The 19,143-nt window shown below is 34.3% G+C and overlaps 1 protein-coding gene across 1 annotated transcript; it reads right to left on the minus strand.

Annotated features, from left to right (window-relative positions):
* Positions 1 to 755: 755 nt before the first annotated feature.
* Positions 756 to 18,854, minus strand: LOC123656573. The gene is made up of 10 exons (XM_045592243.1): positions 18,765 to 18,854; positions 18,591 to 18,688; positions 18,159 to 18,344; positions 10,551 to 10,665; positions 10,105 to 10,177; positions 7,575 to 7,722; positions 7,024 to 7,159; positions 6,053 to 6,205; positions 2,219 to 2,379; positions 756 to 930 (listed from the first exon to the last, which is right to left on the minus strand). Exons 1-10 carry the CDS (start codon positions 18,852 to 18,854, stop codon positions 756 to 758), a joined length of 1,335 nt encoding a protein of 444 aa, XP_045448199.1.
* Between the last annotated feature and the right edge of the window lie 289 nt (positions 18,855 to 19,143).

Below are 19,143 nucleotides of genomic sequence, written 5' to 3' on the forward strand. Positions count from 1 at the left end.
AACCCACGTCTCCGACTGACCGTGTCGGCGTTCTAGCCAATTAAGCTATGGAACGATGTATCCGTTAGATCGAATAATGTGTGGGTAACACAAAAATAAAATCGTACATTTTTCTTGATATTATAAATTATTGCGAGATGAGAAACAAAATGAATTGTGCTGAGAAGCATTTTTTGATTTCTCAGAAATGGCAATATTTTAATTATTTCGTATACAGTCGTAGAAAACAGAACAGTAAAAAATCAGCTGGTTCTGTTTTCATATGATCGAAAGACGATTATAGTAGCCTTCATAGTTATTAACCAATTTGGAAAAAATTAGGAAGACCTCAATTCTCATAATTTTTTAATTGATGAAATTAAAATTTGATCTTGATATGACGAGTACTTTTTGAGGTATAATAATGCGTATTTAATTGATTATTTTTCGACTACCTACATTGCATTAGTTGTCGATGTAAATTGAATTCGGTTTCTTTTCGTTTGCGATCAAACACAATTATACTATATATATCTAAAAGTTTGAAATCATGGTAAAGCTTTAGATTAGGTAAAACCGAATTTCGGGACCATGGGGGGGAGGGGGGGGGGGGGGGGGGGGGGGGGAACGCTACCCCTCGTACCACTGTTACACCTCAGAACCCCATGGTTATGGAGATATCCATGTTTACCTTGTATAGATTCCCCTACACCCTCCACCCTCCACACCCAAAAACCCCATAATTCGGTTTTACCTATCTTAGCCGAAATCATTCTCTATCTCTTGGCGTGCACGACGTCCCACAGCGCCAGTTCCGCGAGCGCGGTGCGCAGCTCGTGCTGCAGCTGCGCGGCGACGGCGGCGGCGACGGGCGCGGCGCGCAGCCAGGCGCGGAGCGGCGCGCTCAGGCCGCTCAGGGGGCCCAGCCCGCTGGCGTGCAGGTCCATGCCGCTGCAGGCGCCAAATATTCTTTTTAATACAGTTGCTCAAAAAGTGGCGTATTGCAGGGACGTATAGCGTTCGGGATGTGGGCTATTACTCGTGTTTTTTTTTACCTTTCCCGAACTCGTGCTTTCTCTTTCCCAACTGTCAAAATAATGTCTATTAAAAAGAAAAACCAACCATGAAGTTTTTACTAAAAAAATTCATAGAAGTTTTTATGATTCATGCAAATACGTATATTTCTAAAAAGTTGTTACTAATTTGTTTCAATATCAGATTTAATGATTTGATTGAATGACTTTGGTTAGGCTTCATTTCATTTCATCTCATTAAATTTCATTTTCATTTCATATCAATAAAAAACTTCTACTGAAAACTTAGCTGTATGGGCATAATTAACTCCCTTTCCCTACCAGAATGGGTGAAGAAAAAAAACTCTGCTTATATTCTACGGTTGGCTCCATTTTTCAGAAATTTTCTTTTTATTATTTTATTAAATTGCTTTATTTTTTCGCAACTGTATTAAAAATAGTCAACTTGTTCCGACTGATTGTCGGATCTCTTTGCAATGACAGCCTTTCCACACTTGTAGTGAAATATACTATTTGTTTACACTAATATGACGACCGCTCTGGTATAATGCTGTACCGTATCGGCGGCACCTTAGCATCGACGTTCGCGAGTTCGATTCTCACTCGGAGTTGAAATTTGTGTTTATACAAATATTTATTTCTGGTCTGGTTGTTAGTCCTTGTGGGTCTCCCCACCTTGCCTCGGAGAGCATGTTAAGCAGTTCGTCCCGGTTGTTATCATGTACACTTAGCGATCGTTACTCATAGTAGTGAATATATCCGCCAACCCGCATTCGAGCAGCGTGGTAAATTAAGCTCTGATCCTTCTCCTACATCGGAAAAGATGCCTATGCCCAGCAGTGGGATATTACAGGCAGAAGTGTATCTCACATCAATAAAAAAATTGTATTTGTGACATGTGCATTAGGGAAAATTCCAGTTGCATCAGTTGCAACAGGTGACTGTATTGCTAACACAGCGATTTTTTACAGGTAACTTATGGGTAGACAACTAACGTAGGGTGAGCGGAAAGGGGCGCAGAAATTTCGTATACATTTGGTGTGATAGGGTAGGAAGTATCCTGCTTATATGCCTGGAGCAGCCCGACTGGGGAAGTGCCTCGACCTTACAGAAGATCAAAGCTAAATAATACTGATTTCAAGCAGTGTTGGGTTCCTGTTGGCGAGTGCGGTGACCAGAGGTGATAAGCCTGACCGTGCACTAACCCGAGGCGCGAGAGGCGCAGGTCGTCGAGCTGCGCGTAGGGCTCCCAGCGCGCCAGCCCCACGCGGAGCGCGAGGCGCAGCGCGTTGTCGCGGAACGACGCCTCCGCGCGCCCCGAGCACGACACGCCCATCGCTTTGATGCGGTACTCGTCGTAGCCGATCTGAACCACAGGAAAGTCATTGCGTCTTTACAAGTCCGCCATATTGGAATTAGAGTAACGTCAATTTGTTTTTCGAGTTACTCTTAGGAAGTCATTTTATTTGGTACCCCTATCGTAGGAGTGCATTAAAAATAACTACCTACTTCGCCATTTTTAATGTTTCGCCAAGTTGGATTTACAATGACGTCGCACAGCTAACCATGCATTGTCATACAACCAAAACGCGTCTACAAACTTCAGCTCAAACAAATCGATCGATCGAAAGATATATGGTTCAAAGTTGGGTTGCAAGATTCCACCCTGACAAACATAGATACATATTACATACATAGTGCATATAACACTTATACAGAGTGCATATAGGTACATATAATGCAGGTAAAAAAAAAACCTTTAACCGACTACGTAAGAAAGTGCTTACTATTTTATACTACTACTTATAGTAGCAGTAATAAGTAGTAATAATAATTAAAACTGAAAAGAAAAACTATTTTCTTTTAAATATCTCTATGATACACGATTTTAAAGTTCTCATAATGAGGCCTTTAATTTGATACTCGTCTTGCAGTATCCAAATTTTTCAAGACGAATCTAACGATATCTTAATTATATAATCCGTTCAGCGGTTTGGGAGATATGAGGTTTTTACATACAATAACTATGTCGGCCAACAAGCGTACAACCACGTAATGTTAAGAGGTTACTTTAGCCCATGGATGCCAGCAATACCAGAGGCATTGGAAACGTGTTGCCGACCAACCGCTAGAGCTCTGGTTACCTTACTTAACATCGGAACATAATACTACCTGAAAGACTTACTTGGCTGTGACTATCTTCTGTAAGGTTCAGGTACTTCCAGTCGGGTTTCTCTATTTTGAGCAGAATATTTCATACTATGCCCTACCTCAATGAATATCTATTTATTCAAGTAGGCTTCAAAAGCGTTTTTCAAACGTAACCCTACTAATATTATAAACGCGAAAGTTTGTATGTATGGATGTATTGTTCCTCTTTCACGCAAACACTACCAAATGGATGTTAATGAAAGTTTACAATACCTTATACATTAGAATAATAGATAGGCTATAATTTTTTAAAATAGTGTGTGAATTGTCCAAAATATAACGATAATTGTAAAGTAAATCGGAAAAAAATCTGCCATCTGCGAGCTGTTTTGGCATACGCTGCAAAAACTACAGTTTACGCATATATAATGTATAAGAGAAATGTTTATCTTAATTAGTCCTACAACAAAGTCCACGACAGCATATATCTATCTTTTATGAGTAAGCCATTATCGCAAAAACACCATAATGAACCATAAATACAATAAAAATTGATAATATATTTCTAATGCACATTTGGTAGTAACAAATTGATTTTTATGTCACAGAACCGATTTTGAGGAATTTTGGTATAAAGATAGATATGTAGAAGATATAAGTTACTCGAAGTACTTACTAATCCTGCACAGATGAAGTCGCGAGTCCCAGCTAGTATTACTATTATATGTATAATCAAATTAATTTAAAAAAAAAAAAATAGGTAAAAAAACTTTTTAAGTTAAACGGTTTTATGTTAAACATACATTGCAATGTTTAAGATAAATGTACTAAAAACCAAAAAATAATAAAATAGATACAGTCGTGGGAATTATAAACATATGCATAGACTAGACTAAAATAAAACCGTGGGGCACGTCAATTGTCTACAATCGTTGATTAAAATGTTTGTTTTGTAATGTTACACTATAATTAGGCAGTTGTTCAACCGACAACGATGGACGTGTGATAAGTAGGGCTAGAATGTGGAAACAAGCTAGCAAGCTCGATTATAAGCGAGTTTTAGGGTTTCATAGTGGTGAGCGAGTAGTACTTTTATCATATGTTTTGTCGATTAAAGACAAACTACGAGCAGTGAAACGATTCCTCGCCAGCCAGCAGTGTGAATGTCCAACGATAAACTAGTTGAAACATCTCTTTTATTTACATGGAGTGTATAACTATTGGAATTTCCATGAGCAAGAAAATAGTAAGTAATTTCCTCATCGTCTGCGGGCCAACTGCCTATTTTAACGACGAATTAAACGATTCTTCTATCGCACATTAAGTCGATAATTTGTAGACAATTAACGTGCCCCACGGTTTTATTTTAGTCTAGTCTATGCATATGTTTATAATTCCCACGACTGTATCTATTTTATTATTTTTTGGTTTTTAGTACATTTATCTTAAACATTGCAATGTATGTTTAACATAAAACCGTTTAACTTAAAAAGTTTTTTTACCTATTTTTATTTTCTAGTTTTTAGTTTTTAATTCGCATTCTGTTTAATTCATTTAGTGCTTCATTATTGCAAGGCCCATCTTAAATATTGAGGTTGTTATAGTGCACTGTATTCTTCTTGTCAAGCCCTTTTATTTGATACCCATATTGGTGGGATTGATAAAAAATTGTTATCAGACATTTGGTAGCGGCGGCCAGCTTAGATTTCAATTTTGCATAGTAAATTGTATTCTACTTGTTGAGACCTTTCATTTGATACCCATGTTGATTGGATTGATAAAACCTAAGTTATCCGCCATTTTGTAGAGGCCGCCATCTTGGATTTTAATTTTATATAGTACATTGATTATACTGGTTGAGCACTTTCATTTGATACCCATATTGATGGGATCGATAAAACCTACGTTATCCGCCATTTTGTAGCGGCCGCCATCTTGTATTTCAATTTTTTATAGTATATTGTATTCTGCTTGTTGAGCCCTTTCATTTGATACCCATATTGATGGGATTGATAAAACCTACGTTATCCGCCATTTTGTAGCAGCCGCCATCTTGGATTTCAATTTTTTATAGTATATTGTATTCTGCTTGTTGAGCCCTTTCATTTGATACCCATATTGATGGGATTAATAAAACATAAATTATCCGCCATTTTGTAGCGGCGGCCATCTTGAATTTATAATGATAATGAATAAACATAATTCTATTGTCACCAAAATCCAAAGTGTATACAAAATTTCAGATTAATCGGTTGACAGGAAGAGGGTGAAATTTGAATTACTAAATTTGACCCAAGAATAATAAAAAATAAAACAAACGGGGTGAGCTAAATAAAACCGTTTAATAATATTGGGTTTAATATCAAGCTATCATCAATTTGGAATGTTGATCATAGACAAAGGAACCGGCAAGCAACACAAGAGTTACCTACTCGATAAAAAACACATTATAAATTTTGTAGAGATGACATCCTTTTATTGAAAACTAAATGACTCGACAAAAGTTCATCTATATTTTATCAAGCCCCATGACCTTATATGGAAATCGGTCTACCAGATATTTTAAGATGCAATTTCTAGCTTGTTACGTTCCAACATTACTATCAATTTTTTAACTATCTCTATTGAAAAACAGAGACACGTCCTTTGGCTATAAAGTTTACAAATATTTTTTATATTATTTTTTTAATCCTAAAATATATTTCAAATGCTTTTTATATTTTTGAAGTAAAACTTCCTTACGCACGCTTGACTTGGGGAGCAAGCTGGTGATGCGTGACGAGAGCGTTATGAAAAGTGGGATCTGGCGAGGTGAATGGAAGTTGACAGGGGCAAGTATTTTTTTCACAAAAATTTTAAATTATGACTAAATTATGTTAAAATCTTACTTGTAAGTCCTTTATACTAAGTGTGACTTGGAAGCTGGTCTGCATGGGGTCAGGTCGCGAGACGCTGACGTCATTGATGCGGTTGACGGTCGCCAAGTTTTTCACCCAGCCAGTGTCTGTCTCCAATTTACCGATAAATGATACAGACCCTATCTAAAAACAAAAATCTTCTGTGAGAAAGCTGAGCTAAAATACGGTTTAGCAATCCTGGTTTACAAATTTGTATTGCATTAGAATGTCTATTTATCAAGGAAGGTTAAGCCTATAAAATAATACTCATTTTGTAATTTTTTACTCAAGAAAGAAAGAACAATTACGTTGTTATATAATTTCAAGCAAGATAATAAGTTACTTTTGTGATATTTATCTAAAATTTATTGATATTCTATATAATTTAAATTGAATGTAATACCCAATAACCCTCGAAGTAGTACTTGAAATTAAGTGACGTCTCATGTAGAATAACTATAGGAAAGTTCATTTATTGTTTGACAGTAGAGTAAGTCGAGTTCTATGATAATAACAAGATTTAATTATTTTCTAGATATATCGTTAGCTAGCTGTGCCCGTGACTTCAACCGCGTGGAATAGTGACTTTGGACAGCATTTTTGGATATATCTTTTGGTTTATTTTGGATTATAAGCGATGGTGTTTGGGTATTTAGTATTTACATGTTCAACGTGATTCTTCAAATTGGCATAATATTTTTATTTATGAACCAATTGACATGAAACAAACACTAAATATTAAGTTAAGCTTACTACAATATATTAGTGAAAACCACATCTAAATCGGATACGTCGTTTCTGAGATTAGCGTGCACAAACGTGCAGAAGAACAGACATAAATTCTGACTATTATTGTTTTGGGTATTCGCTTTGATAAAGGTCCCAATAATATTTTTTCTCATACATCTTCCATTAACAGACAGTGACCCGTTATATTTTTATTATATGTATTGATTACGTACCTTATGCAAAAAAGTAGCATGTAATGGTGGCAGCTCGAGAACTTCTCTACATGTCTGCAGTAGAGTTCTTCTCATATTGATCAATACTAGATCAACTACTCTGTTGCCATTTTCAGCTAATCTGTCCACCATCGAGCTGGTAACAAGGAGGCAGAATATTATTATATTATAATTTGGATTCAAAAAAACATATTTTATCCAAAATGAGCATTTTTTGTTACATCATATAACTGTTGGAACTACAGAAATATATAAAAACTATAAGCTAGTGAAACAATACATAAATTGTCCATTTTTTGATATACCGAATCGTTTTTGATAGGAAACAAAAAACAGACAGACCAAAGTGGGAGAGACGACAGAGAAAGAGAGAGATAGAGAGGGGGAGATAAAGAGAGAGAAGGAGAAAGAGAGAAAGAAAGAGAGAGAGAGAGAGAGAGAGAGAGAGAAAGAGAGAGAGAAATGAAGAGAGGGGGTGGATAATAATTGTTTTTCAAGTGTAAATAGGGAGAATTCGCAAAAAATATTTAGTAGCAAATTGGTTTCTTTACCTGTAAGCCTCTAGCATACTAGGATTACAGCACATTACGTCTGAGACGCTGGTGGCTTGTCGTAAGACTTGTCTTAAATGTCGTTCCAGTTTATGTTGAAGTAAAGCGAATAGTGGTAGAGATATCGCTGCTGTGAGCGGCAGATCATCTGTAAATAATTTAAATATATTTTTTACAACACGATTCAGCCTGTTACATCCTATTACTGGTCACAGTCCTCTTTCCCATGTAGGAGAATAATCTGAGCTTAATCCACCATGCTGCTCCCACTGCGGGTTGGCGGATCAGACATTACTTTTTAACAAAAGTTGTTTGAAATGATTGATTTAATTTTTGCAAAATTATTTAGATTGCTAAATTTAATACTCTTACTTTAAATGGCTTTTACAACAGACTCGGAAATATCGGAATATTAATATATTACACTGAACACAAAAACCTTCATACATTGAAAAGCTCGTGTAAAGAGGCAGGAAAAAAAAATTATATAATTCTATGATTCGTGGAAATGAAGCAGTAATAAACAAAGGTAAAATCACTCAGGTTATATAGAAATAAAATAAAAATATAAAGTAATATTAAATCGTGTTTTAGTTAAAGTACATTAATTTCTTATCAGTATTAATGAACGGTGTTACATTCGTTACTGATAAGTTATGCGTGTTTTTGTATCGTTTTATTACAGCAACGTAAAATTACATATTTTAAAATATTTTAAAAGTAGAGGTAAAATAAAAGTGAAACTTGATTTACATTAAATTTATTATAAGAAGTACTTTAAAGATATTACAATCTCGGGAGATGGGATGGTTAATTGTACTAAATTTTCTTATTAAATCATTCAATTCGACTTTTGTTACAGTTAGTACAGTTCAGATGCGATTGGCTTACACATGGATGATGACATAAATTAGTTTTAGGTATACAAAAAGTCCGACGACTGGGTATACGATTCTGAACGAGACTATGCCAAAAATAATAACCTAAAGTAACGTTGTTTGTTACCAATGTAACAATCATAAATAAAACCTAACAGACATTGTCCAGTCAAAATGCAAGAACTGTCATCATATGTGCGAAGTTTAAATAGTTGTTAACTTTTCTTCTAATTTTCAAATTTTATGCGCAAATAAAATTTTATTAAACTTTCATATCGTAACGTATGGTAAAAGGTAAAAAAAAGATCGAGGAAATGATTAAAGTAGTTCTCGATTTATGGATTAATTGACATAGGTTTCATATATATACAGCTGTATTTGAGGAAAAATCGTACTAAAATATTGTTTAAACAGTTAGTGCGCAACCCGGGCGACTTGAACAGATGTGGTGCGACGCGTCGTCGTAGTTTCATTTGATTTTACACTATCTCCTAAATTATGGGTCAAAATTAAATGCTATAAAAGACAAAGTTTATCTTCATAAATTTACTTTGTCGATGAAGTGTTTTGGATTCATATGCCTGGTTAATAATAATGCAATAAAACTTTTTCGTAATTTGATCATTAACTTGTTGCAGAGTTATTTCAAAACTAAGATAAATATTTTAGAATCATTGAAATGAAATGATGTCAGTGACAATTTTGTTCAAAAATAAATACTTGAAATGAATAACATATTTATTTGGATAAGGATTTATAACATATTTATAAAACCACCGTCGCAAATAATGTATTTTTTGTTAAGGAATAATTTAGAACAAATTTGATTACCATGAAAAAGTCAACATTAAAAGAGAGGAGGAAGGAATCAACCGTGCTCCACTGGCACAACTGAAAGCCATTAAATCAATCAATCAATAACCAATTTTACTAAAAACTATTGTCAATTGTTCTGCTGGAGACGTTACTAAATAGGTATTTTTATATAGTGTAGTAAAATATGCTATAACATTTTTAACAAAAAAAGTCAACATTAAAAGAGAGCAGGAAGGAATCAACCGTGCTCCACTGGCACAACTGAAAGCCATTAAATCAATCAATCAATAACCAATTTTACTAAAAACTATTGTCAATTGTTCTGCTGGAGACGTTACTAAATAGGTATTTTTATATAGTGTAGTAAAATATGCCATAACATTTTTAACAAAAAAAGTCAACATTAAAAGAGAGCAGGAAGGAATCAACCGTGCTCCACTGGCACAACTGAAAGCCATTAAATCAATCAATCAATAACCAATTTTACTAAAAACTATTGTCAATTGTTCTGCTGGAGACGTTACTAAATAGGTATTTTTATATAGTGTAGTAAAATATGCCATAACATTTTTAACAAAAAAAAAATCAAAGTGATTATTATGTTTATTTTCAAGAATCACCTTCCTTTTTTAGAATAATTATGCAGTAATTACATAATAGTTGCTAAAATATGTGTATAATAAAATAAAATATATTCTAAATAACTCAAACCGTTTATATTATATTATATATTATATATTATGTAAAGACCAATTAGAAACTTCAACGGAATGTTTTCCTCAACATGTTTTATTCTTGAAACTTGTTGCATGAATTATGTTACTTAAAATACATACCTATATGCTTCGCTAATTGTTCTGTGGTTACAAATTCGTATCCTCCATTTCTCTGCGGCGATGGCCAAGATAACTAATGAGTAAAAATTAGGCAACATTATTATATAAAACAATCGAAATTTTATATTATACATATATTAGAATTTAAAGTGAATGTTATCATTTTAAGAAATGATACACAATTTTTTAGTTAACATTCTAATTCATAATCATATTAATTTGTTAATCATATCACTACTTACTTCATTAAATGATTTTTAATTAGATTCTTTAAACATACTGTTAAAATACTTATATACAATTATATTTTACATATATATTTTATATACAATTATTTGCAGTATTATACATGTAGATACATGTTGTAAGCTTCACAAGTTTGAAACAACATACTACTTGTCAAGATATATTAGCATTTATATATAACAAAATATCAAAATTCTTACCTTAACTAGGACTTCATCATGGGTGAACTCTACTCCAGGATTTATAAACGAGTATGCATCGTCTTCTATCACCAATCCCACATTAACATCGGCAGTTACATTTGATAATGATATGCTGAAATTGGAAGTTAATTTTAAGCCTAGAGTGAATTATTTTCTATGAAATTTATATATATTACCATTTGAGTTTTTAATTACGGCAAATATAATAAAACAAACACTAGTAATGCGGTAGTAAAGCATTTTTTTAAATGCATTAATCATGTGCTACACTAATCAATTACAAAAATAATTACAAAAAGAAAAATATTATTGTTTAAGGTTTACTAAGAAACCATTGGCTAAATCTAATACTATTAAACGAGCAATTCTTGTATATATATAGAATCTGAATCTCGGAAACGGCTCCAACGATTTTCATAAAATTTAGTATATAGGAGGTTTCTGGGGAGATAAATCCATTTAGCTAGGATTCATTTTTAGAAAATGTCGTTTTATCCCTGTTTTTAGGAAGTGAAAAAAATAGCTAAAATATCGTTAGAATACGAAGATAATTTCGCAACTGTCAATAAAGTTATAATAGCTCGGTGGGAAATCGGCCGGTCGGGATCAACCGAGAAGATCGTGGTTCAAATCCCCATGTCCCTGATCAATTATTTTTTCCTTTTTTTTTCTAATTGCACTCATGATTTTTTATTTAAATAACCAGTTCATATTTTTTATTATTACATCGGTAAAATCGAAAAATATTATTCATATTTTATCAATAATTATGTAATTCGTATTTGAATATGATTTCCACAATATAATCTGAATCTCGGAAACAAGAACAAGGTTCCAAAGATTTTCATGGAATTTAGTACGTAGGAGGTTTCGAGGGCGATCATTCGATCTAGCTAGGACTCATTTTTAGAAAATGTCATTTTATCCCTGTTTTTAGGCAATGAAAAAATTGTTACAATGTTATTAGTATACGAAGGTAAATTTCAAAATTGTCCACTAAGTTTTAATAGTTCAGGTGAGATATTGGGCGGTCCCAAGACGAGAATACCTGGGTTCGTATACAGATTTCTTCAGTTTTTTTTATTCCATTTTTTCTTAAATTTCTTCTTTTGTGATAAAAACCATGATTGAGAGCAAATTAAGAATAAACAAAAAGAATACGGTAGTAATTAAATTAGTTAAGAAGGCGTCATTGTGCAAATTTTTTTTTTTTTTATGTCACTAGGTCGGCAAACAAGCGTACGGCTCACCTGATGGTAAGCGATTACCGTAGCTTATAGATAGCTTATAGCCTGCAACACCAGAAGCATCGCAAGCGCGTTGCCGACCCAATCCCCAACCCCCCAGGAGCTCTGGTCATCTTACTCACCAACAGGAACACAATACTGCTTGAAAACAGTATTATTTAGCTGTGATCTTCTGTAAGGTCGAGGTACTACCCCAGTCGGGCTGCTCCATATTTTGAGCAGGAAATTCCTGCTGTGCCCTACCTCAGTTAAAGCAAATATCTTTATCCTATTGACGATGTTTCGGTACAAAAATAAAAAGCAAATAAATAACTCTTTATCTAATCAACTTAAATATAAACTGAAAAATATGACTTTTCCTGACATCTATTGGCAAGTAGTAATACTATTATTACGACACAATTTTTAACGCAACTTTTTAACGCTACTGCAATAGATGCTGTTGGTAAGCAACACTAAGCCAATGCGTGGTTTGACATGTCTTTTTAACTGACGTTTACTTAAAAATGCCTAATAGATCTTTGAAAACATCACTTATAAATAATCTAACTTCACGAAACCGCGACTCATCTCAAGAACACCTTGAAGAAAATCGTCATCAATCACAAACAAATCAGATTTCTCAAACTTCACACAGTGAATACTCATTTCAAGAAAACCTTCATGAAAACAATCAGGTTGCCGCTCGTCCCAGACGTACTGCTAAAGTAAGATACTTGCAAAACTTGACTAACATTATACAAGCAGAGAGGTCTTATGATTTAGATGTTTCACGAGAGCGTGCATCACAGCGTGTGGCCGCTGAAAATGATGAAACCCGGGAACAACGTCTACAAGATTTGCGGCAGCGTGCAGCACAACGTGTAGCTGCTGAAGATGAGGAACAACGGGAACAACGTCTACAAGATTTGCGGCAGCGTGCGCCACAATGTGTAGCTACTGAAAATGAGGAACAACGGGAACAACGTCTACAAGATTTGAGACAGCGTGCGCCACAATGTGTAGCTACTGAAGATGAGGAACAACGGGAACAACGTCTACAAGATTTGAGACAGCGTGCGCCACAATGTGTAGCTACTGAAGATGAGGAACAACGGGAACAACGTCTACAAGATTTGAGACAGCGTGCGCCACAATGTGTAGCTACTGAAAATGAGGAACAACGGAACAACGTCTAAAAGATTTGCGGCAGCGTGCACCACAATGTGTAGCTACTGAAAATGAGGAACAACGGGAACAACGTCTACAAGATTTGTGGCAGCGTGCGGCACAATGTGTAGCTACTGAAAATGAGGAACAGCGGGAACAACGTCTCAAAGATTTGCGGCAGCGTGCACCACAATATGTAGCTACTGAAAATAAGGAACAACGGGAACAACGTCTACAAGATTTGTGGCAGCGTGCGGCACAGCGTGTAGCTACCGAAAATGACGAACAAAGAGAATACCGATTAGAAGAACAAAGACATCGAGACGAAAGACGTCGTAGGGCTTTAGAACTGCACAATTATTTACCGACATATAATTGTGCCGTTAATGCAGCTATGCAATATCATGCCTTAGAACTATTTGAAATTTTATGTTTTCATTGTGGTGCATTGCATTTCCCTCAGGGACGCATCTCTAATAGTGTTAATAGAAATTCTTTTGGTGACTGTTGTCTGCACTAACGAATTTTAATAGAACCAAAATTTTTAAATGAATTAGTAAGTCTCTTTTTAAATCATCACCCACATTCGGAAGAATTTCATAAAAAATAAGAAAGATAAATGCATCTTTTGCTCTAGCATCCTTTAATGCAGAATATGACAGAATAATAAATAGCCATGGCATTTATAGTTTTATCGTTTGCGGACAAGTATATCATAAAATGAATATGACAGCTCACCCGAAGCAAAATGATGTTGGTGTTTCTGAACGGCCACTGTACGGGCAACTATATTTTTAGATCCTGATAAAGGCGTTAATGAAAGAGTTAACCATCCACTTAATTCTGGAATTACTACCTCAATGATGATGTAATTGGAGTTCATCTTTCGAACGCAAAATTGTTATGTACAGGGATATATAATGATGCGAGAAGTAGATGACGAAATAAATCGGTTAACTTCTGCTCAAGGGCTACCCCCACCAAACGTAAAGCTTTTACTTAGACTTCCAAATCAAGCTGATTGCAGAAGGTTTAATATACCGGCGTGTAATGTCGTTTGTACAGTTTTTACACTAAATGCTTATCAAAGCTTGCCAGACAATGAAATGATTGTTCACCAGCGCAATAAAAACATTGTCTCTTTAAAGAATGTTGATAAGCGAGTCGAATCATTTACTTACCCATTATTTTACCCTTCCGGTACGGATGGTTTTAGCCCAGATTTGCAGTTAAAAACGCCTTATGCCAGTCGCTGTAATTTAACTCGGCTTGAACTGGCACAATACAGACTTTCGTTCGACCAGAGTTTGTTAAATTTTTAACAGAATCTCCAGCAACAGAAGGACACAATGTACGGTAATTTCTATTTAATGCACTGCATTTTGGGGGCCGATTATTTCAACAATATTTAGTGGATACTTACATTCGTGTAGAGCGTGACCGTATTCAATGGATAAAATATAACCAAAATAAGATTCTAGCTGAACAATGTACGGGAGTAACCAGTTTTATTAATCAACTTGCCGAAAAAAAAAAAATGCCACAGTTGGTGAATAGATTATTTTACCATCCCCTTTTCCTGGTTCGACAAGGTATTTATTACATGGAAAATTTTGAAGATGCAATGGCTATTGTTCGACGGTTAGGATCGCCTGATTTCTTTATCACCATGACATCGAACCCTAACTGGCCGGAAATAAAACAGGCATTGTAAATAAATTTAGAAGATGGAACTATGTTGCAAAAGCTTCCACAGGATCGTCCTGATATCGTCGCTCGAGCTGCTAAGTTAAAATTTGACCAAATAATAGAAGATTTAGATAAAAAACAAATCTTTGGAAAGGTATCTCCTTTTATATACACTATAGAATTTTAGAAACGAGGATTACCATACATGCATCTACTTATAATTATAGCATCTGATGATAGGATTCATCAACCAGAAGAACTCGATGACTTGATTTCATCCGAAATACCCGGAAATTATGACTCAGAATTAAGAGAATTGGCACTTAAATGGATGATTCATAACCCATGTGGCGATTTAAATCCCAATGCAACGTGTATGGTTCATAAAAACGGAAGAACAAAATGTCGATTCGACTTTCCAAAATCGTACTAGGAAGTTACATCTTTAGTAGATGATGGTAAACCAAATTACCGACGACGTTACAATCCGCAGTTGGACCCTCATAGTACCCAATTTTCACACAAACATTTTATCGCAACACAAACGGTTTATCGCAAAGACATAAGCGGTCGTCGTATAGCACGAGATAATCGTCAAATCGTCATGTATCCTCCTACAACGCATATTTGTTGAAATATTTAATTGTCATATTAATGTTGAGTACGCAGGGAGTATTTTGGCTGTAAAATACATTTATAATGGACACGACTGTGCATCAATCAAAGTTGTAGAAGAACAGAGGACGCTGATTTATAATGAAGTAAATATAATACATACATTGAAGGACGTTGTGTCACGCCACCAGAAGCATGCTGGCAATTATTTGCTTATGAAATAAAAAAAAAAAAAGTCACAGTGTCCAACGAATGGATATCCACTTACCAGGACAATATCGGATTTCAAACTTGGATCAAATCCATGAATATTTAGCTGACATTGGCAAAAGAGGTTCTAGTCTGGAGGCTTATTTTAAGTACAATGCAAATATTAAAAGACATAATCAGACAAGCACTAATATCTTACATCAATATCGTTTTTATTGGCAGATGCCTGAAAACTTTAAGTGGATCGGAAGGTCTAGCCAATGGATGCAAAGAGTTCGCCGTTTGCGAGTCATTGGTAGGTTTCACAATGTGAATTTCATTGCCCAACCGGAGCTTACTTGCATTGCTACTATTTCATGTAAAAGGTGCAACAAGTTTTAAAGACCTTCGAACCGTAACTGAGATCCAATATCAGACGTATAAACAAGCCTGCTTAGCACGAGGATTGACTTATGATGCTCAATAATGAATACAAGGATTACGAGAATCTGCATTATCTAAAATGCCTTTAGCGATGAGAAGCCTTTTTGTACAAATTTTAATTTACAGATCTGAATCGGATCGGAATTACGGATCCTGAAAATCCTAAGCGTCTGTGGGAAATATTTAAAGAAAATTTGTCAGAAGATTTTAGACATGCAGCCCGGCATAACGGACAGCTTATAGAAAATGGAATTAATCACTGTTACAGAATTATTGCAAAAAAATTAAACACCAAATCAACAGACGGCCGAAATTTCCAATACTGGGTACAAACTTTTGGCTTTGAGGATATTCATAGTTACAATTTTGAAGATAATCAAGAGAATTTCAACATGAATGAATCAGCTTCAATAGGAGAGCAAATTTACCAGTTACTAAAAGGAAAACAGATAGAAGTTGTTAATTCCATTCTTCAAGATGTACCACAATACAGCTTCTGAAACGAAGTGTTTCTTCATTGATGGTCGGGGGGTACTGGGAAGACATTTGTATATAAAACTTTATAGTATATGCTGACTGGAAAACGGTACAGAGTAAAATGTATGGGTTTTACCGGTATTGCTTCCATATTATTACTTATTAGACGTACTTTTCATAAGACTTTTGGACTAAAAGTACCATTGACACCAGATTCAGTCTCAAGTATTAAACCCAACTCTTCTAAAGCGAGACAATTAGCAGAAATTGATATTTTTCTTATGGATGAAGCTCCGATGCTTCCAAATTTGGTTTGCAGAACATTGATCAAATTTTGCGATCCATTGGAAATTCGGATCTACCTTTCGGTGGAAAAGTAATAGGAGGAGATTTTTGTCATTATAATTATATTATATATACTGGCTGACTCGGCAAATGTTGTCTTGCCGCTAAACGTTATTTAAAAATAGGTGTTGGTGGTAGAAGAGTGAAAATTTAGGGTTGTATGTATTTTTCAACGCCAAATCATAATAAAATAAAAAAATTATCAAAAAATTAAAAAAAAAAATTAGGGGTGGACTACCCTTAACATTTGGGGGGATGAAAAATAAATATTGTTCGATTTTCAGACCTACCCAATATGCACACAAAATTTCATGAGAATTGGTCAAGACGTTTCAGAGGAGTTTAACTACAAACACCGCAACACGAGAGTTTTATATATTATATATATAATTTCCAAAAAACATGATTACCAAAAAAAAAAATACCGAGCATAGCTCATAGGTCACCCAGGTACTACAATTAAATCGTTAAGTGTATAATGTAAGTAGAACATAAGTGTACATACATGGTAACTAGGAAAAAAGTGTACATATATGTTAACTACAACAAGCAAATAAGTGTAAATATAAATATAGATTATATTTACACTTGAAAGTAAGTAATGATAATTATTCTAAGGTACAAAAAAAGACCAAGGCAGTCACAGGACTGTCGATTTGTAGATAAATCGCCTGTGGTATTAATATATAATGCATGTTTAACAAAAGCCATGGGTATTTTGAGCCCGTGGATGTTAATTAACAAAAAAAAAAACATATTAAATCTAATGAAATATAATTTTGCTCAATTTACCCTTTTGCACACCTACAAATGTCTTGATAGAGATTGATTTTAGCATGAAGTCCATGTTTTGTCCGTGTTTGTTTCAAAAAGTAAATTTTGAAAAAAATCATTTACTAATGGCTAGTTTCAATATTCTATTTATCTATGAATTTGTTTACTAGAAATAGAATTTTGACATAAGCTCCATTGTGTCAAAACTATTGCTAGGAGGCAAAACCAGAGATAGATAGACTATTCAATATGCTACGGCTATAGTGGCAACGGGTGGGTGATTGACAATTTTCAAGTTTCCCTAGACATGTTCCTTTGCACTTTGCTATGATTGCATGCATAGAAATAGGTAGGTACTGTGAGCCATAGTTGTCCTATATATGATACTAGATACAATATTAGGTTGAAACACTAGATATTTATACAAGCTCTAAAGCACAATGGTATAAAAACTTTACTTTTTACCTTTTACTTTTTATAAGTAACAGAGTAGTAGTATATCAGTATGCTACAATTTGTGTTTGAAATTTTATCATTAGGATTATTTTAGTAGTTATACTTTTTACCTTTATCACTCAAAAGCAAGACCTAGAATATACAAACGATAACTTTAAAGTTTTTAGTACACCTTTAAACATTGTCTTTGGCATTATTAAAAATATATTTTAAAACTTACACAACATGCCCTTCAGCCATGACTGGTATGAGATTATATAGGTTTTCATTAAATGCACTATACAGTCCTTTTATATTGACTTCTCCCAGGGAACATCTTAATGTCAGTCCCATTGACTTCAGATCCAATGATACAGCTTGCATGTGGAATGTTGGTGGTCTTAATAATTCTATTCTTGTTAAGTTTCTACAAATAATTTAAATATAAGTAAACATTTGCTTTTAATGATTGTCAAACATTTATGTAAAATTTATATTAATCATAAAAACTCTATTTTAATTAGTAAAAGTATTATTGTTTTACTTTGATAATTATCTTAAAGCTTTTTATGCAACTTTAAGCATTGGAAATTATTTTGATAACGATTTTTTTCAATATTCGCTATATATGATGTTTCCTTAAAAATACATTAAAAAATAGAATATGACTTACACTTGCGTATTCTTGGCAAAATAAGAAACGTCTTCCAAAATATCTGGCTTAATTTGTTCCCCATTTTTAGTTTGTTGCAGAGCAACATTCGTGAAACTCTGTTAAAAAAACCATTGAATTATCTAAATGAATTAACTAAGCTTTGATAATTATTTAAGAAAAGTTTATATATACTCTTTTGATAACATCCTGAAGGTCTGGCTGGACTTTCGTCAAGAGTTCGTCGAGCTCTTTTTCTATATCAATACTTTCTTCTTCCGTCATTTTAATAGAAACATTACTTACTTTCTTACAAATAAATAACAATTTTTAAAATATAAATTACAATAAAAAACTATCTGTAATACCGAAACATATTGACATCGGATGCCACAACACCTACAGTATGACAGCCACAAGTGATATTACTTCCATTTTGACAGTTGACACTGATGATAACAGGCTGACACTAATGAAAGTTGTGTCAGAGTTAATGGGTGCGTTCCATTACGACCGCAACGATTGTAGTAAGTCAGTCAGTCAGTTCAGCCTACTGCACTGTACTTTTAGAAAA

Source organism: Melitaea cinxia, chromosome 9 (assembly GCF_905220565.1).
Source record: "Melitaea cinxia chromosome 9, ilMelCinx1.1, whole genome shotgun sequence".
NCBI classification, from domain to species: Eukaryota; Metazoa; Arthropoda; class Insecta; order Lepidoptera; family Nymphalidae; genus Melitaea; species Melitaea cinxia.

What these genes read in the sequence shown, in the direction of transcription:
- LOC123656573 (XM_045592243.1), bottom strand. Translation starts at nt 18,854, where the DNA reads ATGACGGAAGAAGAAAGTATTGATATAGAAAAAGAGCTCGACGAACTC. An exon ending in TTTGCCAAGAATACGCAAGT is followed by an intron (nt 18,345 to 18,590) that starts GTAAGTCATATT and finishes AATTATTTGTAG; the next exon opens with AAACTTAACAAGAATAGAAT. An exon ending in ATGGCTGAAGGGCATGTTGT is followed by an intron (nt 10,666 to 18,158) that starts GTAAGTTTTAAA and finishes TTCCAATTTCAG; the next exon opens with CATATCATTATCAAATGTAA.